Raw genomic sequence first — 23,767 nt, 5'->3', positions numbered from 1 at the left:
AATGATTCTCTCTCATTAATGTTTCTCTCCCTCTCCCTTCCTCTCTGGAAAAAAAAAAAATTTTATATATATATATATCTCCTATATAGTTAAAACCTAATATGCTAAGTGTCCAGTCATCCGGTCAGCCATTCAACCAATCAAAGTGTAATATGCTAATGATATGCTAAGGCTGCTCAACCGCTCGCTGTGACGTTCACTGACTAACCTGGGGGCAGATGCGCCGACTGGTAGGTTAGCTTGCTGCTGGGGTCCAGCCAATCGGGACTGAGCGAGACAGGCCGGACATGCCCTGGAGCCCTCCCACGGTCCCTCCCTGGCTGGCCCACCTCCCGCATCCCTCCCCGGCCCCGATCATGCACCGGTGGGGTCCCTCAGCCTGGCCTGCACCCTCTCGCAATCTGGGACCCCTCGAGGGATGTCAGAGAGCTGGTTTTGGACCAATCCTGCAGGCCAGGCCAAGGGACCCCACTGGTGCACGAATTCATGCACTGGGCCTCTAGTGTGTGTGTGTGTGTGTGTGTGTGTGTGTGTGTATGTGTGTGTATTTTTTTTTTTTAAGGATAAAACTAGAACATCACTATGCTTTCGTTCTGACCTGGGTGAGGCTACGCAGGCTTCACTTTGGGATAAATCCCAGAAGTGTGTATTTCCAATTGGTGCTCTTTTCTGAATTTGCTGTGAAAATGATTGGCATGGGGTATGTCTCTCCCAGGCCTGCCGAGATAGATGCTGGAGTCGGCAGCGCTGGCTGCTAGGGTTAGGGTTTTACAGATGAGCCTGAGAGAGGAAGATGGAACCAAAGGACGAGGGTGTGCGGAGGGAGTGTGAAGGGAGAGGACAGGAGCTGGTGACGGATTGTGGGAAAGGGACTCCTGAGCAGGCGGTGAAGGTGGAGAATGAGACCCGTGCTGTGGGAATGGCAGAAGGAACGTCTGGAAGAAGACCGGGTACCTGACCTGAAGGGCCTGCAGGGACCGTGGGCAGAGTGGGGGACAGGGGCGCAGAGATGGGCTGTGCAGCCAGGGCCAGCGGGAGTGAGAGGGCAGCATGCAGGAGCCAGGCCCACACCTGCTGGAGAGGCCGGCACTCCCTGGGGTCCCAGACTCCTCTTGGTCTCATTGTCACATTCTGTCTGCCGGCAGCCTTGGGGGGGGGGGGGGAGGACAGGAACTTGGGAGTCCGCCGCGTCCGTCACACTTGGTTCAAAGGCTGTAACTTTGTAGGGATTGCTGAGCCCTGGGAGGTCCCCATTCTCCGCTGTCACCCTCAGACACTGGCATCTGCCGCCCCCTGGGGTCTCCGTGGCTCATGACTTCCATGTACTGTGGGGAGGACCGCAGTGTCCCCGGTCCCTGAGGGCAGCTCCCCCCTCCCAAGGCCCTGTGCAAGGGGTATCACCAGGCCGTGCACTGATGGGCCACACAAGGCTAATGGCCCTGCCTGTGTCTATGACCTGCCCGTCACTGGTCACACTGTGACCTCTGGGCCGCAGGAACTATCACTGTTTCTGCTTTACTGAGTGGGAAACTGAGGCAAGGTGGCAGTGCCAGGGGATAGGAATTGTCCGAGCCCATGGAGCCCTTCCCCCAGCGGGCTGACTTACAGCCTCGCTCCTGCACCCTCACCTCTCCAGCTGCCTCTCCCAGGACACCGAGCTCCGGCAGCCTGGGCTGCGCATCTGTCCCCCAGGAGCTGTGGCACGTCCTGCTCTAGGGAGTTGCTCTCCAGGTGAGAGCCGTGGCCGACCGGTGCTCAACAGGGAGGTGTCAGGCAGGCGACTTTGTGACTTAGTCAGCGGTGGGGGCGGTGGGGAGCAAGGCCAGGTGCGGGGGGGGAGATGGGCACCCTCGCAGGCCATGGTCTGGTAGCTGCTCTGAGGAGGGACTGTCCACGCCAAGCCCTCGATGCTAAGAGGGGACCAGCCACCTGAAGGTCTGGGGTCAGGGCACAGCCAGCGTGTCCCGGGACAGAGGGGGGGCGGTCCGGCTGACCTCGCGTTTTCTTAGTGTGCGGAGCCTGCGGGAGCCCAGTGAGAGCGCCACCTGCCTGCCTGAGTTCCGCCTGCTCTGGGCACCCCTCCGGGAGGGCCGGGCGTCTGTTTGGAAGCCCCTCGGGCAGCATGGAGGCTGGCAGGGGCTGAGATTCCCCAGGGGGCAGTGCAGGCCACTGGGGCCAGGCAGCCACCTTCCCAAGCGAAGCTCTCATGTTTCCAAAGACAGGAGGGCCGCCACGCTTTGGACTAGAGAGTGGGGTGGGCAGTAGTTTTGTTGGCACGTGGTCAGGCCCTTCGCACATCTTTGCTGTTTTCACGCTGAAGGCAGAGCTAAGTGGTAGTGTATCGCCCGCAAAGCCGGGGTGCTCTGTGAGGCCAGTGGCCAGCTTGCTCCCAGCCCTGCTCTAGGCTGTTCTCTAGACTGTGGGTGGGGTCCTCCAGGCCCTCCCCATCGCCCGAGACTCCACCCTTTTCCTGACCACCGCTGACCTGTGTCAGGCCCCCCGTCCTGCTGCCCTGGACTCCCTGGGTGGTTAGCTGTGGCCCGGTTCCAGCCCAGCACACTGGCGCTCCCTGTCCCTTATCACAGCCCCTGAGGGCTTCTCCTGCCGCTCACAGCGCCCCCAGCCCCTCCATCTGCATCACCGTCTAGAGCAGTGATGGCGAACCTTTTGAGCTCAGCGTGTCAGCATTTGAAAAACCCTAACTTAACTTTGGTGCTGTGTCACATATAGACATTTTTTGATATTTGCAACCATAGTAAAACAAAGACTTATATTTTTGATATTTATTTTATATATTTAAATGCCATTTAACAAAGAAAAATCAACCATAGGTTCGCCATCACTGGTCTAGAGCAGTGGTTCTCAGCCTTGGCTGCATGTTAGAATCACCTGGGAATCTTTTTAAAATCCTGATTTCTGGTCCTCGTCCTCCAGAAATTCTGTTTCTTTGTTACTAATGTTGGGGCCCCACCCCATAACAAAGAAACAGAATTTCCGGAGGACGAGGCCCAGAAATCAGGATTTTAAAAAGATTCCCAGGTGATCTAACGTGCAGCCAAGGTTGAGAACCACTGGTCTAGAGCAAGCATGTCACACTCGTGGCCCGCGGGCCCCATGTGGCCCACAATGAATATTTTTGCAGCCCACCAGTGTAACAGTACGTAAGAAACGTTTTAATAAGAATTTCATAACTTGACTTTTATAATATCCTGTTATACATAATTATTAATAATGAACTACAGCATTCGCTAATGACTCGTTACTATAATCGTCTTGCCTTCATTTCCCTTATGCGCCTTACGTGCAGGCGCACCATTTCTCTCCACTAACACCAGCAGCGAATATTCTAGCAGCGATGGCTATGTCATTAGTCTTGGACTGACTTGTTTGGTGTGCACAACAGGAAATATTTTGCTTTCGGAGAACAAGAAAAATAGGTTTATTTGCGTGATGCTTATTAACTTGTGTAGTTATTCAGTGTCTGGTAAGTTAATGTTCAAGAAAAAAATATTAATTTTTATTAAAATGGTCTATTATTTTATGTTAACGATGACTCATTTATTTCAGCCCTTTATATTCAGCATGTCTCTACTGAAATAAACCTATGTTTCTATGAAAATTGAAGCTTTTGTTTTTTTGTGGCCACATTCACTTAGCACCTTGTTTATTTGGCCCGGGGTAGCCCTGGAGTTTGACATACTTAGTCTGAGTATTTGCTGGAGGAAGCACACCCCCGCCCCCTATTTCTGGGTGCCCAGGTGTTGATGGCAGGAACTGGCAGTGCGTCTTGGACAGCAGGGGACGCCCCTGTCCAGACTTCTCTGCTTGGAGAGGGGAGGGGGGTGGCGGGCGGCCCTGAGGCTGCCTCCTTTGTGGCCAGGCTCTGTGCGTCTGTTTGGGCGGCCCCGGGCTTGCTGTCAGAGGCTGCCGTCCGCCCGAGGCAGGCGGACCTGCACAGACCCAGACTCAGAGGCCGCCATTGCCTTCTTTGGTCGCTTTGCCTTCTCAGCCCCCTGGACGGTTGCTGCGCTCCTCCCAGTGCTGGCTCAGCTCCGGGACGCACTGTAGTCATGGAGTTCACGTGATCCAGGGTGCAGTGTACACAGACACTTCAAAATGAGCGTTTTTTATTTTAAAAGAATCTTAAGTTTGCTGTTTTTATCTCTGGGAGAAATTAACTCCGAAGTTTTTGCTTGGTTTGGTCCTTCATGTACTCATCTAGCCTTTAGGTCGTTTACATAGGAAATGATCTTAATTCTCTTTAAAACCCTGTTCACTTGGGATGCATTCTAGGATAGCGGTAGCCAACCAGTGGTCCACTGGTGGTCTGTGAGGTCCGGAAGGGTGCCGACCGTTGTGCTAGGATGTCTCAGTGAGTGGTCCTTAAACACCCGCTACGTGCCAGGTGCTGTTTCTGCTCAAGGGACAGCAGGGAACAAACGATAGCAGCCCTGTTGTCGTTGGGCTGACCCCGCCCGTCACCAGCACTGAGCAGGGGGGCGGTGGACAGGGCACCGCCGAGCTGAGGCTGAGCACTGGGCGCTGGGAAGGAAGGGGCAGCTAGATTACAGGCCGTGGGGTCCACACCAGGGCAGGGACTGGGTCAGGAGACAGCAAAAGGTCAGACACCTTACCTGAGCCCAGGGATGGGGCGGAGGTGGGTGGTGCCTCCTTCTCCTCCTCCTCCTCCTCCTCCACCTCCTCCTCCTCCTCCTCCACCTCCTCCTCCTCCTCCTCCTCCTCCTCCTCCTCCTCCTCCTCCTCCTCCACCTCCTCCTCCTCTACCTCCTCCCCTTCCACCTCCTCCTCCTCCTCCTCTACCTCCTCCTCCACCTCCACCTCCTCCTCTACCACCTCCTCCTCCTCTACCTCCTCCTCCTTCTCTTTCTACTCCCCCGATCCTTGCCGCCCCCAGCATGTCCTGGACATCAGGATGGGCAGCTTCTGCGCTCAGCGGTGGTGGTCAGGTGATGACGAGGCCTCTGACCCTCCCCTGCTCCTCTCTTTCACACCTTTCTGTGCTGTGTGCCGGTCTCTGGCGCAAAGCTGTCTGAGGAAGCTGGAGCCGAGGCTGTTTCTGTCTGTAATGTCCTCCCAGGCAGGTGTACGTTTCTGCAGTAGACAGAGCTGTGTCGCGACTGCCCACTGGGAGCTCGGGTCCTCCAGGAAGAGCGAAAGGCAGGGCGGGCTCAGCGCCCTCCCAGCAGGTGGCCCGGCCCCAAGCTGGAGGGCCCTCATCCCAGCAGGTGTCCACGTGGGCGCTGTGTTTGCAACCCCGGACACTCCCTGAGGTCTGCCCTTCTGCCCTTCCAGGAGCCCATCCAGTGAGGCCCCGACGCCCCTGCCATCACATGGACGGTGTGGCGGCACTTAGGGTGAGCCCGGGACCCTCCAGGGAGTCCCAGGGACACCAGGTTCTAGAACTAGTCTCTGCTTCCTCCTTTTCTAAACCAGGACCTGGCATGGTTCCCTCACTCTCAGGTGTGTCGGATGTGGGGAGGCAGGCCAGCAGGCCCTGGGAGAGGCCCCAGGACAGGGTGAGGGGGACGCAGAGCCCGCGGCTGGCCCCGCCCCGCCCTCCCCGCGTATGGAGGCTAATAATAGAGCTGTCATTACGGCCGGACGCTCGGAGCTGCTCTGCGTTCTCTCAGCTTCTCGGCAGCTGCTGTGCAGCGGGGAGATCGCCCGTCGGCTGCGCTGTGTCCTGATTTGGTGGAGGAAATACTTTAAAAGTGATCTCACAGCGTGATTTACGTAAACGGCTTCTTTCGCTGCACGAGACAATCCAGAGTCTGAGTCCCCGGCCAGCCACAGCTTCCTGCAGTGTCCTGTTGCCACGGGTTACGAGGAGAGCGGAATGGAACTTCATCTGCACTGTCTTTAAACTTTCCTGCCGCGCACAGGCCTGCCGCGGGGGAATGGCAGCCCTCAGCGCTGCGTGTCTGCGGAGGAGCGGGCGTTGTCTGTCTTAAGATGGATTTGGGGGAAGGGGCGTCCAAGGAGGCGCGCGCTTCCGACGATCAGCAGGTGAGTCCTTCCAGCGTTGGGTCATTTACAGAGTTGTGTGCGGAGGCTCAGCACCCCCATTGCTGCCTGTTCTCAGCTGCTAGCGGGCCGCATAGCTGGACACTTCGTGAGCGCTTGTCTCGTGGCTGCCTCCGAGCTGGACAGGAGTCCCGTGGCGGTGATGCCCGGCTCTGGGACCACAGACCAGCGCCCAGAGCGAGCTGCTGGCGGCCCGTCACGCCGGGTCCAGCCTGCCTCTCAGGACCCCGCTGCCGGTGCCCCCGTCAGCCTTCTCGTCCTCACCACGGTGACGCTAGAGGTTGTGGAGCTGAGGAGTTAATCGTGTTGGGATAGCACATTTCAAAACCTATCCTGCTCTTTACCACTGTTCTGTCTTACTTCTTAAATGTAATGAGTTGGTTCTGTTGCATATACAGACCTAGGGAACTGTGGCCCTCTAAAGACTGGCTATTACCTCAGCTTATAAAGTTGAACTTCTGTAAACATTTTTAAAGGTGTGAGATGATCTGGAAAGAATACTTTTTATTTTCCTCTTGTGGCCCTGTGCTGTGCTGATAGAAGGCAAAATGAATTGAAGTTATTTATAGGAGATTGTCACTAATTACAGGGGCCGGTTTTAAATTCATTCTTTCTGAGAGGTGTTTCATCCGCACTTGTCTTCCTAATCCCTAATGAGGGCCTTGTGTGGAGACCTGAGGGGAGGGGCCCTCAGAGGTGGCGGCTGGAGGGTGGGGTGGGAGCAGGAGTGACACCCTCCTTCCACTCGGGCTGCTGGACAGGCCAGGATTATGCTGATGAAACGCGTGCAGGTTTAATGTGCTTGGGAGACATGCATGTGCTCGGAGCCCCGGGCAGCCGTGGGCGGCGGGCTGCGGGGTGTGGGCGGCCCACTGCCTCGGCCCTGGGAGTGGCCTACGTCCCGCTTCTCTCCTTCCGCTTCTCTGGCTGCACAAGTGAGTTCCCGGCCGGTCACGTCCGCAGTGGACCCGGGAACAGTGATTCCTATGCCTGTGGGGCTGCGTTTTCATTCACTAGTATCTTAAGGCGAGTTGGTGGAAATGTGGGCTTTTGTTCTGAGTGTTTAGAAAAGGAGACTAGAGAGCCACTGTGCGGGCTTGTGTAGTGAGGGGGTGACTTGTGGGGTGTCTGCTGTGCCCTCTGGCAGACGAGCTGGTCATGGAGGCCACTGGCCATCGCTGGTGTGCGCGTACCTTAAGCAACAAAAACTGAGCGGCTCCTCGTGGAGCAGGCGGTGGCAGGTGGGGGTCGGTCCGTAGCCACTGGGGCCCAGGTTAGTCATCGCAGGCCAGCCCAGCAGTGGTGCCAGGTCACATGGGCAAGGGGTGAGGCTGGAGGCCGGGTGGGAGGGTGCTCCTCTCAGCCTCAGCTGGTTCACCTTGAAAATGGGGGGGGGGGGGAGCATGGAATGCTGGGCTCCATCCAGAGGGTGTGTGCTCTGTAAAAGCCGTGCTTTGTGACAGGGCTTGTAAAGGGCTGTGCTCCTCGCGAGCTGCTTTCATGTGAAGTGGAGAATCGTAAGCCTTTATAGGCGCTGTTTCCCATGATCCGCAGGCGCCGGGAGGCGCCGGGAGCCGCCAGAGTGCCGCCCAGGACGAGCGCGGGGCTCCCGGCCGAACGCACACATCGGCTTCGCATCTTTACGAGGGCGATGCAGCCTGGGCTGGAAGTGTCCACACCCCTTTGCAGAGCAGAGCCGTCATCTTTAAACCACATCATGGGGTTGTCACAGTCCAGATGCCATAAGATACTGGTTGAAGGAGACACGGAAGCCCACAGCCTGAAAGAAATGTGAAGTGTCACGGGAAAAGCTTTAACAAGCTTCCTGCCTGTCCCCCCCTTGGACTGGCACCTGCTCCCCTGCCCTGTCTGACAGAGTCTTGCTTCACGGGTCCCTGTGCCCGTCCAGGAGGGCTGTGACAACATTCACCGGGGCTGCTGGGGCAGTTCTTGCGGGGCCTGGGCTGGCTGGAGGCTTCCTGAGCCAGAGGCAGGGCAGGAGCAGTAGGGGACTCCCTGGCAGTCGCAGCGTCGCACACGGGCAGTCCTCTCCATCCTCTGAGCAGCAGGAGCAAGTCCCACTCCGGGCCCAGGGCACGCTGACGTGCTGCCTCACCCTGCGTCCCCCCTGCTCTGTACCGGGGCATGTGCCCGCCATGTTCCGTGCATCCTCCCTCAGTGCCGGCTCAGGTGGCGGGCTGCACGGGGGCTGCCACTGCTGTGGTCTGCCCTTCCTTCGCTTCCTGGTCGTAAAGGACCGGCTCTGCGTGTCGCACGCTCGGCAGAGGCGTGTGTCTCGGGTTTGGGGGCACGTGGCTGTGGCAGGTTAGCTTTGACTGGTCTGCCGGGCAGGTGCCTGGGGCTGAGGGAAGGAGCTTTCCCAAGACCAGGGCTTTGCCTCTACACCGGGCCCTGCAGGATCGGAGGGCCCACCAGGCCCAGCCAGGGCCTGCCTTTCCCAGGCAGCAGGAGCCCCTGCGCACTCGGAGGCGCCGAGGGCCCCAGAGGGCCGGACAGGGCAGAGGCTGGAGGAGGCCGCCCTGGTGTTGAGCGGAGGCTGTGCGTTTGCGCGGCGAAGTGTGAGCAGCACGAGGAAGACAGCGCGTGCTCGGAGGAGTCAGGGCTGTCCGTGATGCGAGGGGCTCTCTGGCTTCAGAGCCAGGCCTTCGTCCTCTGCATCATTGACCAGGACTCTGCCTGCTCCTCTGCCGGCCACCGGGCAGGCAGCCTAACCCTCTGCACAGCCTGGGCCCAAGAGAAGCAGGGACCGCCCAGAGGGGGCGTGGGGTGCACAGGGAGCCGTGGCGAGGCTGCTGGTGGCCGTGGGCGTGAGCGCGTCCTGCATGCCCTTCTGTGGGCTGATGTGCTGGCAGCGCCTCCACCTGAGCCTGTGAGATGAGCTCATGCTGGCCGCGTCCTTCAGGATTCGGCGCCCTTTTCTAGCTCAGATGAACCGCCGTGTACATCGCCCTTCTTCTCCCTGACGGCCCCGCAGAGGCCTGCCCAGGCAGCCCTGCTCGCACCTCCTCGGTCCACACGTCTGGGCACCTAAGGCCGATGGAGGAGGGGCCGCCGCCTGTTGGGGAGGTGTTTGTCCCCCTTGGGGTCAGCTTTGCTCACTGTTATCTGTTAGGAAGGCGCGCAGGAGGGAAACGCCACTCCAGGGTGTCCCGCAGCTTCCCCTTTTCACGCAGAAGCAGGCCCCGTGCATGCAGCCTTCCTTCCTGCCGTCTCCTCCGCCCGGGCCTGTGGGCAGCCAGCGAGCATGTCCCGCTGCGCCCTCTCCCCACCCTGGCGACTGAGCAGGGGCTGTCCCTCTTGAGAGCAGCTGCCTCTCCCAGCATCTGTGTGGCTGTCCTTGGGCCTTCCCGGCCTCGCGCTTCCCTCCTGACCCAGGTCCTCTGTGCTGTCACTTAGAGACTGGCCCCCAAACCAGACCCACAGCACGTCCATGTCCCTCCATCTCCCTGGATGCGCAGGAGGCCTGGTGGCGAAGTGCCCACCTCAGACTTGGACTCCTCACTCTCCATCTGCTCGCCCCTCAGAGCCCTGCCCCTCTCACAGGCCAGCCCTGCGTCTGCCACACCCGTCCCTCCTGTGACAGCTTGGGGCACCGCCTCAGCCCCTCTGTCCAGACTGCCCTGAGGCGGGGTTCTGGGTTCATCTCCAGCCCCAGCACATGAGCCGGGGCGGGGCTGAGCAGGGGAGCTGTGGGGCCATCTCGGCCGCATTCCCAGGCCCGCACCCACGGCCCCTGTACCAGGCTCTGCAGTTGGGACAGCCTGGGGGCAGCAGGAGCAGCCTGGGTGGCACGCAGGGCGGTCTGAGCCTAAGTCACCATCCAGACTCCCTTTCACACCCGTGTATCTGTCAGCGTGGAGGCCAGCCGGGAGGCGGCGCCTGGCCCTGGTGAAGCGGCCTCCTTCCTGGTCTGTTTCTCTCGTCACAGGGGAAGGTGCTGGCGCACCGGGACCTTTTCCCTGGCAGCCTCCTTTGCGGCTGTTCTCTTGTGAGTGTAACACGCGGATTTGGGGGGACCCAGAGAATGTGGAAAATGCAAACAAGTTATTAACACACATTGTGCCGGGGATCCGGAAACACGAGGAATGGTAGGTCTTACTTCATAAAACGTTCCCGTGGCCTAGCAGAAGCCAAGGACCTGGCAACGGCTAACCTTCAGTCCCCGAGCTGAGGCTGCCTCTGTGGGGTTCTTGCGACTGTGGTGTTCTGGAATGATCCAGGGCTTCCGTTGTGAACTGCGCCGCCAGTCAGCCAGGATGTGCTCAGAGCCTGCAAACCAGGCTTCCAAGGGCAGCGTGGTCAGAGTTGGACCTGCGGCCAGTCCCAAGGCAGAATGACATGATCTGGGTCACCTGCCTTTCCCACACCCCCCAGGTCGGTGGGTTGTCTGCCTGTACCTCCGCCCCACATCAAGCACTGGCCACCAGGAAAGCACGCTATACCCCACACTCCCCACAGGGCACGTCCGCCCTCCTCTCCCCGGCCAGCCCTTCCCGTGGCACTGCCTGCTCCGCCCCTGCACACCCGCCGCCTGGGAGAATGAGGCCCGGCCACGCGCTCCTCCCCTGCTTCGCGTCCTGGGTGCTTCCCGCGCAGGAGCTGGGTCGGGCTCCGCCCTGCCCCGGTGCGCACCTGCGCATCCGCATGTGTTAGCAGCCGGAGGTGGGTTATGGTAACTACACCTATTCCTTTGCAGGTTGAGTGGCCTGTTTCTCGCTCATATGTGACCTGGACGGAGGACAGTGGTTTTATGTCCGGGTGACATTAACTCTGTCTCCGGGCTTTCCTTTCAGGTCAATGTCTGGTTGGGCTATGAACAGAGGAGGTGGAGAACACGATAAAGGGTTGGGCTGGCTCCCGGTGGCACGCCTCACACTGACTTGTTGGGAGCAGCCCGGTGTGAGCTTACCATTTATCAAGGGCTTCTGGATGGAGCTCGCTGCCTGATGCGCGTGGCAGCCAACACGATGGTGCCAGCTTTTGAGAAAAGAAAAAAGCTTTAGTGTGTGAGCGGACCAGCCCAAACACAGGAAGCCAGGCTCAGCCCCGCCCCATCCAGGGCTCGGCGGGGTCTGGGGTTTCAGCACCGGGCCTTCCTGGACAGCGGACCCTTGGCTGCTGAAAGGCCCCGAGTCTCATGTCTGGCCCTGTCCCGGCCCTTTGGTTCCACGTGGGCGCAGCGAAGGACTCACCTGTGCCCCTTGTGAGTGTGCATCTGGGCCTCGTGGGAATCTGGACGGGACCGGTCCGAGCTGGTTCCGCAGTTACAAGTAGATGTGGGGTGGGCAGGGGACATCCGTGACCTCTGAGTCCTCGCTGGCCCCTCCGGGAGAACCCTCAGTACAGAGGCCACCCTGGATGCCTAGAACTATCCTTAGAGTCTGGGCTTGGGAAATAACTCTGGGCACACGACCCAGACTCGGAGGGAAGGAGATCGGATGCGGCTGTGCCTCAGGCGTTTGAGTCCTTCCTGGACATGCTGGCCCCTGAGGCCTCTGGAACCAGCACCGTCCTGGTGGGCACCTTGAGCAGCGCCTGCTGGGACGGCCGCGGGTGTGAGCACTTTCAGGGCTTCCCGCGTGCTCACCACCTGCGCTGCGCACCCCTGTCCTATTCTCTGTGCCTCGTTTTTCCCGAGTCTGTCTTCCAGTTCCCACATCTTCTCTCCAGCCTTCTAATGTCTGCAACCTCTCTATTGAGCGTTGAATGCCAACAGTTGTAGTTTTCATTGTCAGACAACCGGTGGGGGTTTTCAGATCTGCCGCCTGCTTCCTCTTCTTCAGCAGCTTTTCCTCCTCTATGGTCTCATGTTCTCTGACACCCTGTGTGAGGTAGGACTTACCAGTGTCTCCGTTCCATTGTCCGTTCTGCTGCCTCTTTCTCAGGGTGGGTTTCTCTTGGCTTTAGCGGGTTTTTGAACTGTGAGCTCATATTTGCGTGGGCTGCTTTCTCCCCAGAAGGCCTTGTGTGTGGCTGCCTGCCTGGGGCATCTCTGAGTGGCCCGCCCTGCGTGACGCCCGGCCCTGCCCCGGCAGTGGTGGCATTTGCTGACCGCGCTCCATTCCAGGGTCTCCCCTTACTTCTGTGGGAGCAGCACTATTAAAAAGCATGTTTGTTACTGTGCTGTCTTCACAGCTTTTCTGCAAATCTAAAGCTGCACCAAAACACAGCACTGCGCTTCCAGCAGCACGTTTGTTGAGCTTGCATTGGATCCGCGTGCTGTGCACCGGAGGCCCCACAGGCTGGAGCGCAGCCTCCCACTGAGCCCTCCGCGGGCATGCTGAGCCCACCCTGCTCGCCGTGTCCACGTGGCCCCCTCTCCCAACCCCTCAGGCATCCCACTCAGCATCACGTTGCTCCATCTCTGGCTGCAGCGACCCTCCCAGACCTCGTCTCAGGGCATTGGGGCCCGTGTGGAGGGTTTGCAGTGCCTCTGTCTTGTCTGCCACGGCCCGAGCACTCGTTTAACCTGTACCCTGAAGTGGCCCCGGCCTCACGTTCCTGCCGCTTGCACGGGCTGACTTATTTCTCAGATGCTCCTGGTGGACACACAGTTTGTGGGGGGGGTGTGCCTCGCAGATCTCCCTCTCCTCGTCTCGGAATCATTTGCGATACTCTCTAATGTGTAGCGTGGCTGGGCGATCGATGGTGAGTGTGGGCGAGGGACAGCCGTCACAGCCTCTGTCCGCCGGGAAGGACACCCGCCCGCTTCTGTGATGGAAGCCAGACCCTGCGCCGAGGCCGGTAGCCAAGGACGGGCTGCGGCTGCTCTTGGCAAGATGGCAGTTTAAAACCGGACACACAGCTGCACATGTTTGACCCTTGAAAGTCATGGATAAGGTGCCGAGCGACACTTTCGGAGATTCTGACCCAGGCCTCACGACGGTTTGAAAGAGTGGCAGGCCCCTCCTGGGGGAAGGCGGGTCACTTAGCTGGCTCGCTGGGCTCCAGGTGCAAGTCCCGCAGGTGAGGGGCTGCGACAAGGTCTGCTCGGCATGGGAGAGGCCCCTGTCCCTCTTCCATGCAGGCTGAGTGGCGAGGTTTGGGGGCATCGCATTGGGCATGGACCAGCAGGCAGAAGCACCGAGCCTGCTCCCCTCCAAGCGCCCCACCAGCTCCCACCCTTCCCCCACCTCCCCAGATTCTCCTCCCTCCACACGTCCAGGTGGAAGTGACCTTCCCACAAGGCAGCCCCGAGCTGCCCACTGCGAACGCATTCCCATAGCCCTCAGCCCCTGCCGCCCGGCCGGGACTACACGGCAGCGTTCGTTGTTGAGTGTCTCATTCCAGGCCTCTCTCCACGGCAGCCTCCTTCCAGTCCCAGCTGCAGCACGTGGCCCTGTCCCCGGGAGCCAGCCCTCCTCTCCTCCAGCCTCGCCCTCTTCCAGGCGCCCTCCTTGGAAACCTGCCCCGCCTGCCTGCTGCGCCCCTCCTCCCACACCTGGCGTGGCTGGGCCTGGTGGTTTGCCATCCGGGCCTGCCCTGGGCAGTGGAGGGGGTACCAGTAGCCTGGTACCAGGGTGCAGGCACCGAGTGGGGTGTGTTGTGCCCAGGGCAGCGCTGGCACCGGGCACAGCCACTGGAAAGCCAGCGGCACCGCACGGACGGTTGGCACATCGCCTGCCCCCGTGAGACTGCCCCACCGCAGCCCTCGCCCATCAGGTGAACATGCAGACGTGCTCTCCCTGAGGCTCTCGCTGAGCTGAGGCCCGACGTGCTGGGATTTGTTCTTTTCCAATGAAATGACGGGGACTTCCGCCCGTCCTGATGTGGCCGTGCTCACCCACGGCTGGGCGGAGTCCGCTCAGGAAGTGGGAGCGCACTTGACTCACTGAGGCGTCTGGTTTTGCTGGGCACCTGCGGGGAGCGAGCCTCGGAGCAGCCCCGGCTGGGTTCCTCGGAGGGACTGCTGTTTCCGACTTTGCCATGAGGCCTAATTAACTCATGTCTCTCTCTCTTTTCTTTCAGTCGGCAACTGTGTCTGACGGCGGTAAGTCACACTTTCTGATGTATATTTTTATTATTTTTAATGATGTTTTCAAATTGTGAAAGTGTATTTGCCATTAACTCACTCATAATAGGTGTTTTCTTTGCCACGTCCGGGAGTGTGGGGGGCATGTTAGGGCTAGTGGGGGGCTCCCCCTCGCCCCCGATGCCCGTGACATGCTTGGGAAGCCATTCCCCGCAGACGTGTGGTGAACCTGAATTTCAGCGTGAAGGCAGCTGCGTGGCGAGCCCACACCCTGGCTGACAAGCCCAAGCCTGCGCCTGTGGGAGAGCCGCTCGGAACCCGGGCGGCTCGGAGCTCTGCTGGGCGCTTTCAGCCGCAAATGCCCCCTTTCCCAGGAGAGGGTCCCAGGTGGCCAGAGCGGGGAGAGGGGCAGAGGCTCTGTGTGTAACCCTCGTGCACGTGGGGCCCCGAATGGGACTGGCCCCCAGGGGACGGCCGAGGCCTCTTACTTCCCTGCTGGCCCAGGGCTCGCTTTGAGCTCCAAGGTCCTGGGAGAGTTGCTTCCAAAGCTTCCTTGATTCTTCTCGTGCTCACAAAAGCCTCTCTGCTCACAGGGGGTCTTTACAGGATTCTGATGAATCTGTTCCTCTGTCCTGTGTCCTTTATCAGAACGTGCCAGCACTGTCTTCTCACTGAGTCCCGGCACAGCCTAGCGCCCGGGCGGGGGCAGCGGGCTGAGGCCGCTTCTTGACGCTAGAGAGAAGCGAAGTGTTGTTTTCTTGGTGCTTTATGTTGTCCCATAGCTGCTGGCTTCCCCCTGGGCCTGGGAGTGGATTGCTTGCCCTGACGGCCAGCCCCAGGCAGGGAGGGGCGTCCACCCGCAGCCACAGGCGAGGTCACACCTGGAGCTGAGCCTGCACAGGCCTGAAGTTCGTGTTTGGGGCTTTGTTTCTTTATAAAAGGAATTGTGTTACCCGCTTTATGTGCAGTGATAGCCCGGCCATTTAATCCGGCCTCAGCCCGGAGTGGGAATCGCTTCCTTAAAAAGCAGTCGGACCTGTCACCAAATCCAGGATAAAGTGTGTGGTTTTAGGGATGTGTCCATGCCCACCCTCTGCTGCGTTCGGGCCTCTCTTCTGGTAAAAGGCTCACTTCTGCAGGAAACGTGTCACTGAGAAGTTTATTCACTGTGTTCACTCGAGTCGTAGGTATTGGCTTTGTTGGTCTCTGAAGCTCTCTTCTGTCCGCAGTCGATGCCAGAGCCGCAGGAGCTTTACGCTGAGTCTTGGTGTGCTTTTTAAAACGCTGACCTTCCCAAGTGGGAAGTCCCTGGCTCCTGGGCCCCGTGTCCTTCCTAAGGAAGTGGTGTCCTGGCTGGTGGCAGTGGTTCCCCTCCGTGGGGGCTTTCCACCCCCGTTCCACCTTCCCTTCCCGCCTCAGACCCTGGTGCGCCGGGAGGGCTGGCCCCTGAGTCCCTCGTCCCGGGAGGCCCCCGTGGCCAAGGGGAGGAAGAGGCGCTGTTCCGTGCGCACGCTCTGCCCTCAGGAACGTGCCAGGCAGCTGAGACGGGTCACTAAGTCTTGGTCATGTTTTTGTTCTTTTTCCTTCTTCAGTTTCTTTACTGATCACACGTAAGAAGGAAAGTCCTCTCATTCAATTCGCACGCTCGTTCTAGGCCACGTGCTTGCATTCTGCCGTCTTCACCGGCACAGGCACTGAGGCAGACCCTGGGCCATGGCTCAGGGCCGTGGAGACAGCGGGGAAGTGGCTGCTGAGCCAGAGCCACTGTGCGCCCTCGGCCCCCGCCCCCGCCCAGAGCCCCTGCAGGTCCTGACCCCACTTCCTGGGCGCCTCCGGGGAAGGAGGAGGCCCCAGCCCGTCCGCCCTCCGCAGTGGTGGAAGGAGCTTGAGAGGAGCCGGGGGAACCTCAGGTGTCTCCACGCAGAGGTGTTTGTGTTGCATTGAGCAGGACGGCCTGGCTCACCCGGGGTCTGGGCTCCGGCAGTGGTTTCTATGGGGAAGACGCTCGGCTGGTGCGGTGACCTGGGCCCTGGGAACGCCAGGCTGGCAGGGTGGCTGGTCTCGCCATCAGCCTCGCTTTGCCGAGAGTACGCCACTCCCTCCACAACACTGTGTCCGGTCTTGTCAGGGAGGTGATTTGGACTCAGTTCACTCTGTTCCTTCTCACAATGACACCTTTGTCCGTGCGCTCGCCATGGCGCTCTGTGGCTTTGTTTTAAGGAAGTTGGACAGTGCTGCTTTTGGAGACTTTGTCAGCTGCAGGGTTCCCCTCCTCAGAGGGAGAGGGGCTCCCCACGCCAGCTCCCCGGGCCACGCGCTGGGACGGCGGGAGGTCAGTCTCTGGGGGTGAGCCAGGCCGGGCTGGGGGCCAGGGAGGCAGGTCCCGCCTCGCGGGAGGGAAGAACGTTCCTGCATTAGAGAGAGGCCTGACCTGCCGCGTGGGAAACCACTCAGACGTGGGCACACAGGAGCCCTCGCACTCGGCGGTGTGTGAGGGGCGCGTGGTTGGAAGAAGTGGGTGAGACCCTCCATGCTGACGGGACAGAGCCCGCCCTGCTCCCCGGCTCGGACCTCGCTGCTTTATTGAAACAAAGTTGGTTCTTATTTTCTTTCTTCCATTTTTCACTCTGTACTAAGCAGCTTTGGCAGGACACGCCCCCCCCAACTCATGTATTCCCAAAGGTGGGGTGTTTTCTGCCATGTCTGGGTCTGACTTCTGCAGTGGAGAACTTGGGGTGCCCGATGCCCACATCCACAGGCACACATCAGGCCGTGAGCGCGGGGAAGTCCTCGAAGGAACCGCTCCGGCCCCAGGTCTGTGACGCCCACGCGATGCCTCCACGGTGGCTGCCTCATCAGTCCTCCAGCTTAGCTTGTCCACGCTCGCGCTCGGCTTCCCCTCCAGGCGGGCCCCAGAGTTTCTCGTGGGCGTGGGACTGGGTCCATGACCTTGTCCGTGACCTTCCTGTAACCTCCTAGACCTGGCACCGCTCTCCACCTGCGAGCTGCCTCGATGCCATCCCCCACCCTGGTCTCCTAGGGCCCCTCAAGCGCACAGCGTCTCCGCCCCTAGCTGTCCCCCGGGGCAGACTCTCAGATGAGCCTGTGCTGACTGCCAGCCCCTCTCCTGAGTGTCAGCCGCTCCTCTGCATCACCCCCCACGTGAGAGTAAGTGCAACTCACAGAACAACTCACTCCCTGGGCTTTGGGTTGTTGGCTGGCAATGCCTGTGCCTGTGCGGTTCCACACGCAGCTCATCCTCACGGGGAGGTGGGGAGGGGCCCGGCCGGGGAGGGGAGGTGTGGGTTCTGTACCCACGGCACAGCTCACAGGCCGACCTCCGACCTCCGAGGGCATCCCTCCCCCTCTGCACCCTCCTCTCTGCTCCGGGCCCACAGCACCTTCTCCACTCGTGTGCAGGGCCGCTCTGCGGGGCAAGGTGGAGGCACCACAAGGTGACCCAGTCCTCACTGCCAACCTCGGGCCCAGCAGGGTGAGATTAAGCCGGGGCTAAACTGCATCCCTCTTTCAAATCCAAGGTGGTCGCTGTCATAGCTTCGGCAAGTAACACTGGAGGAGGGGAGAGTGAGGTCTCGCAGAGCCATGGCATTGGCAGAGCTTTGGTGAATTCACCTTTTCCTTCTCAGAAAAGCAGTGCAGCCTCATTGCCCATTTTCAAACACGTTTGCTCAGTAGTGGAGGTGGACTCACGGCGACGTGTAACTGCTGCGTGAGGAGGGGTCTGACCAGAACCCTCTGTTTTGGTTGAATGCATCGCATTCCTTATGGTTCGCTTGGGAACGTAAAAATGCCGCCAGAGACCACAGTGTGGCTCCCAGCGCGGAGCACAGAGTCGGGGCGCCAGGCGGATGGAGCGCGCTCCGTGTCCACCACGACGCCTCCGGCACGTTCCTGCCGCTGCTCCGGGGGTTGGAAGAGTGATCAGGAACTGCTTGTGTTGCGGAATTGTTTCCAAGCAAACAGAAGTTCAGCAGTAGTGAGACCAGTGACCACACACCTCCCAGAAGTGACGTGCTAACATTTGGGCATGCTTTGTCTGAAGCACGGAGGTCACAGGGGAAGCCCCTGGGCCCTCCTGTGTCCATTCCTCACTCCCCCCAGGCCCTACCTGCAAGCGGGTGCGTGTCCTTCCTCTGCGGGGGGCCAGCACCCGGCCCCTGGGAGAGCCTGGTGACGGCGCAGGAGCTGGAGGCGGGAGCTCGCTGGCTGCCTCAGGAAGCCCTGCGCTATGACTTGGGCCATTTTCTGTTGCACTATAACGAGGACGTGACTAAAATAACAAATACTGTTTTATATGCTTGAAGCTTTTTCCCAAAGAACTTTCACGTTGGTCTGGAAAGTTTAGCAGATTCACTCTCCAGAGAGTATGCTGAGAGAAAGCTGAAAACAGAATTGCTGAGGGAAAGCTGAAAATCGGATTGGCCAAAATAATTTAGGAGAAAGGTCTAGAGCAGCCGTGGGCAAACTACGGCCCGCAGGCCGGATCCGGCCCATTTGAAATGAATAAAACTATTGAAAAAAAAGACCGTACCCTTTTATGTAATGATGTTTACTTTGAATTTATATTAGTTCACACAAACACTCCATCCATGCTTCCGTTCCGGCCCTCCGGTCCAGTTTAAGAACCCATTGTGGCCCTCGAGTCAAAAAGTTTGCCCACCGCTGGTCTAGAAGCAGACCCTGAGGTTGGGGAGGGCAGTGGCTTTTCTCAAGGCCTCTACCTGAGTAGCTTGTATGCAAATTAGGGATACTCCCCCACCCCCAAGTAGATGCCCTGTGAAAGGTGAAGGATGTGCCTCTGGGCTACCACTTGGAAGAGAGCTTAAAGGTTTTCTATTTACTGCAGGTCTCAGCATTTCCATTATGACGAGTCTGGGGCTGGTTCTGTTTGTATCTGTGCTGTTTGGGGTTTGTTGAGGTCAGATATTGTTCACCCTCCTGGCTTGGGGACTTTAATTACCAATTAAACTATTTGAATTTTTCCTACGGCCATCAAGGTCTGTTCACCTTCAGTCCTTTCCCCTCCATATGCGTCATGTGTCGTGATTTATCTTGCTCGTTAAATGCTTCTGCATGTCTAATACGCTCTCGCTTCCGTCCTGTGAGCTATTCATTTCAGTGAGTGTGTTTTCTCTGGCAGTGGCTTGTGGCTTTTATAGCCCTTCGCTCTCTCATTGTGTTCATGCTTTCCTTTAAACCCTCGAGCATGTTTACAGCATCTCTGAGTGTCTTCAGGTTCCCATCTTTCCTGTTGACTGATCTTTCTCCTGGTTCGAGTCATATTTCTCTGCATCTTCCCATGTCTAGTGACTGTTACGTGGGGGCCGGCTTTGGTTGTCTTCCTTTGCGGGGATGGAGGTTGTTTAAGTAGGAATTGCATTACTTGTGGGTGGGCTTGATGCGCTTGAGGCTTGTTTTTGAGCTTCATTTGGGCAAGTTGAATGTGGCTTCACTGAAGGCTGGTTTAGCGCCATTATTTAGGACAGGGGTCCTCAAACTTTTTAAACGGGGCCCGTTCACTGTCCCTCAGACCGTCGGAGGGCCAGACTATAGTTTTAAAAAAAAACAACTATGAACAAATTCCTATGCACACTGCACATATCTTATTTTGAAGTAAAAAAACAAAACGGGAACAAATACAATATTTGTATTTGCATGTGGCCCGCGGGCTGTAGTTTGAGGACCCCTGGTTTAGGAACACATGTGGGCCTCCTTTGAAGGCCAGGTGTCCAACAAGAACTGGTTGTGCCCCTGGCAGGTGCTGAGCGCTCGATCTCCGGGTGCACCTTCACCTCTTTGCCTTCAGGAATCGGAATCTTGCAGTGACTGCTCTGACTTGTAAGAACTGTTGCTTCGGACCCTTCCCCAGTTTTCGGTAACATATGGCAGGAAAAGGCATGCCCGGTCACTCCATCATGGCCAGATGCAGGTCCTTGTGGCGCAGATTTCCCCTCCAATGTCGGATGTGGTCTGTAAAATTAACAACAGCTCCAGCCGGTTCAGCTCAGCGGATGGAACATCGGCCTGCGGACTGAATGGTCCCAGGTTCGATTCCGGTCTAGGGCATATGCCTGGGTTGCGGCTTGATCCCCAGTAGGGGACATGCAGGAGGCAGCCAATCGATGACTCTCTCTCATCATTGATGTTTCTATCTCCCTCTCCCTCTTCCTTCCTCTCTGAAGTCAATAAAAATATGTTTTAAAAAATTTAAGAACAAAACTCAGGCCATCACCCTTCCTTGCACAAAGGACATCAGTGGTTTCCCGTTACCTGTGGGTGAAATGCCCTCATGCCCAGGGGGAGCAGGCTGTTGTACCTGTCCTGCCCCTGGTGCATGTAGCCCGCCTCGGCATTGGGCACATGGGAGCGGTCAGTGACTGAGCTGATTACCCCACGTTCCCGTGTGAGTGCGGCGCCCGGTCAGCTGGGCCCACAAGCTGAGTCTGGGGAGATAGGAGGGGCCGGAGAACCGGGAGAGCAGCCGGGGAGCCGGAAAGCTGAGGGAGAACCACAGTGTCCATGAGCAGAGCGTGGAGTCCAAAAGGTTGCGGGTTCAAGCCTCAGAGATGAGAGGGAACCCAAACCCCCCTGAGCTTCCACCGGCACCTGCGGGGACGGCAGGAAGGAGGCAGGGGGAGAAACGGATCGTGGGCAGTCCCCGCGCTGCGTGGGCCTGGGCCCTTGGGGGGGCTCACTCTGTTTTAGGTGGAGACAGTGGGTAGATGTCGGGCAGCAGGAAAGGGTTGGGCAGGAAGTGTGCAGCTGGGAATTAGCAGTCTGTCATGCGTTTGAGGTCTTGGTAGATCTGACTACCAGGTCACGCAGAAAGGCGGGTCTCCATCCGGGGAGGTGGGTTGGAGAGGGGCCGTGAGGCGGTGGAACATGCGGTGGCTCTGGGATCAACTGTCCAGGTTTAAACCCCAGCTCTGGACCGGCTGCCGCCTCAGTTCTCTCACCTGCAAAGCAGGGCCCAGGCACCTCGCAGCGTGGCTGAGGGCCACCTGCTTCGCATTGATGCCTCAGAGCAGCGCCTCGCACAGCAGAGCTGATGAGTGGCAGCTGCCGCGTTAGTGGGACTCTTGTACTTCTCTCCAGTGCAGTCGGCCTGGGCGTGGACACCATTGCCTGGAGGGAGTGGGCAGAGACAGAGCTGGGACAGGTCCGAAGGCAGTTACAGATCCGGAGGAGAGAAAGCCTCAGAGGAGACAGACTCCCCACTTAGATGGTTAAAAATTCAGTTTCAAGCCCTGGCCAGCTTGGTTCAGTGGATAGAGGGTCGGCCCGTGGACTGAAGGGTCCTGGGTTTGATTCTGGTCAAGGACACTTTGCTGAGCGCTGGCTCTCCAGCCCCATCCTGGAGGGAAGGTGCCTGTGGCCTGGTCTCTACCCTCAGGGTCTCCATGCAGGCCCATGTGGGGTGCCCTCCCTGGCTTGGGGGAGCTTCAGCACCATTTGAGTCTTCCTCATGGAGCTCGCACTGGGGGCCTTGGGCTTCTGCATGCAGTGTCCTCTAGACAGGGACAGGCCACAGCTGGGCCTCACTTCCTGTGTGGCCCTTAGCACAGATGAAAGAATGTCTTCATGCCCTGGTCGGGTGGCTCAGTAGGTTGGAGCGTCGTCCCATACACCAAAAGGTTGCGGGTTCAAGCCTCAGTCAGCATGCATGCAGGGGCAACCGATCCATGTGTCTCGCTCACGTAGTTGTTTCTCTCTCCTTCTCTCTAAAACCAATAGAAGTGAACGCTTCATAAAGCGTATGTATTTATTTGTTGAGATGAAATACATTAATTCCACACAGAAATTACTTGGGAAGTGGATCATGTAAACTTTTGTCACTGCAATCCGCACGCGAAGGGGGTGTGTGACCAGGGCTTGGAAAATGCCCTGTCTCCTTAGCAAGGCCAGAGGCTCCTGTGGTCCGACTGCGGGTGGAGTCGGGAGCTCTGAGCCTGTAGCCCGGACACCAGTGTGACAGGCGACAGGATTCACATGCGTCCGTCTCTCCCACCTCCCACACGAGCCCTTTGCAGTTGCCGCCCTGCCCACTCGCGGGCTGTGAGCTCCCCGTTTCCCATCTGCCTGGCATTTCGCGCTCCAGAAGCTGCGTCCTGTCAGGCAGGAGGCAGGCTGGGCTCTGCCTCGGACAGGCTCGCTCCACTCCCCAAGCTCACTCGGGAGGCTCGGTTCCGGTGCCCACCCACAGCTCCTCGGGCCCTCGGGGGGCCTCGGCCGTCTGCAGAGTGCACTGCACTGCACTGAGGGTCCCGGAGAGCCTGAGGCCCTTACCTTCTCTCCCAGGCTGTGAAATCTGCCTGGGGGGCCAGACTAGGTGAGCCCATGACCTGTGATGCCGGGAGGAAGTGCCAGCCCTGCCACTGACTATCAGGCAGGTCATAGTCTTCAGACCTCCACCACTTCATCTGTAAAATGGGCTGATGGATTAGATCACTAGTTTAGGCTCCATTCTGAGGAGGTGCTGTGGGATCCAGTTATCAGTAGGGCCCCGGGCTGCACTGGGGGAAGGTCTGTCCCACCTGTCCTTGTCTGAATCCTGGGGGGGTGGTCATCTGGGCTCGGGGGTGGCGGGGGAAAGGTGATAGATCGCGTGGGCTTGGATATCCTTGTGTCTGGGTTTTCTCATCGGGGGACAAACTAACATTTGCAGGGATTGGGGCAAGAAAAAAGGGTTTTAAAGAGACGTGACCATTGAGTGATCCTGAATTCAATCCTGGACTGGCAGGAAATAGCTAGAAAAGACATTATTGATGGAACTGGAGTATGGACTGTGTTATGTTTCCCAGTTTTGATAGCTGTACTGTGGTCATGGAAGAGAATGTCTGTGCACTTAGGAAAAACACACTGAAGTATTTAGGGGCAAAGAGGTTTGCTGTCTCCAAGGTAATTCAGATAGTTGGGATAAAGTTATGTGTGTGAGTGGGTGTGTGCATGTGTATGCATGTGTGTGTAAGAGTGCATGAGTATGTGCACATGTGTGTGAGTGTGCATGCGCATGTGTGAGTGGGAGCGTGAATGTGTGTGTGAGTGTGTGTGTTTAAGAGTATGAATATGCGTGTGTGCGAGCATGCATGCATGTATATCAGTGTGAGTGTGTAAATGTCGCTGAGTGTGTGCACGAGTGTGAGAGTGCACACACATGAGTGAGAGTGTGAGTGTATGTGCATGAGTGTGCGTGTGTAAGTGCGTGAGTGTGTGTGTGAGTATGCATGAGTGTGTGTGTGTGTGAGAGCATGTGCGTGAGTGTGTGTGTGTGTGTGTGAGTGTGTGCGAGAGCATATGCGTGAGTGTGTGTGTGTGTGTGAGTGTGTGAGAGCATGTGCGTGAGTGAGTGTGTGTGTGAGTGTGAGTGTTAGGGGAAGGAATGGGAACAAGGGAGTGAGGGGAGAGACAGGAGACTGATATGGTAAACAGGGCAATAGGTAGAGGTGAGCTGGCTGCAAGTTGTGTAGGCGTTCCTTCTGCTATTCTCAGTAAGCTTTCTGCAGGTTTGAAATGACATCAAATAATAAGTTGTCCCAAACAGATGGCCCGTGGAAAAGGGGCAATCCTCGTGCGAGGGAAGGTTTCCCGGGCACCTGCCCATCCCCGGGTCATTCAGCTCTTCCAGGAGCTCTGCCCGCTGGTTCCACAGGCATTCACGTCTGCACTGCTCTGTCCTCACGACCACGAGGGAACAGAGGCTAGAGGGCC

At 58.3% G+C, this 23,767-nt stretch overlaps 1 protein-coding gene across 9 annotated transcripts in view; it reads left to right on the top strand.

Annotated features, from left to right (window-relative positions):
* The window catches only part of RGS12 (regulator of G protein signaling 12), a 68,080-nt gene that overhangs the window by 17,639 nt on the left and 26,674 nt on the right, over positions 1-23,767 (top strand). For 6 of the 9 annotated variants that reach the window (XM_059676693.1, XM_059676684.1, XM_059676711.1 and 3 more), the window contains exon 4: positions 14,035-14,056. The exons of 1 other annotated variant lie outside the window; for it this stretch is intronic. In XM_059676693.1, the coding sequence (XP_059532676.1) occupies positions 14,035-14,056 (22 nt within the window). Of the gene's footprint in view, positions 1-5,787; positions 6,028-14,034; positions 14,057-23,767 lie in introns of those variants that run through there. 2 more of the 9 variants (XM_059676747.1, XM_059676755.1) reach the window with 2 other exon arrangements.

The sequence above is a fragment of the Myotis daubentonii genome, chromosome 1, assembly GCF_963259705.1.
Source record: "Myotis daubentonii chromosome 1, mMyoDau2.1, whole genome shotgun sequence".
NCBI classification, from domain to species: domain Eukaryota; kingdom Metazoa; phylum Chordata; class Mammalia; order Chiroptera; family Vespertilionidae; genus Myotis; species Myotis daubentonii.
The sequence above is the reverse complement of the archived record's forward strand: the minus strand, read 5'-3'. Positions and strand labels throughout refer to the sequence as shown.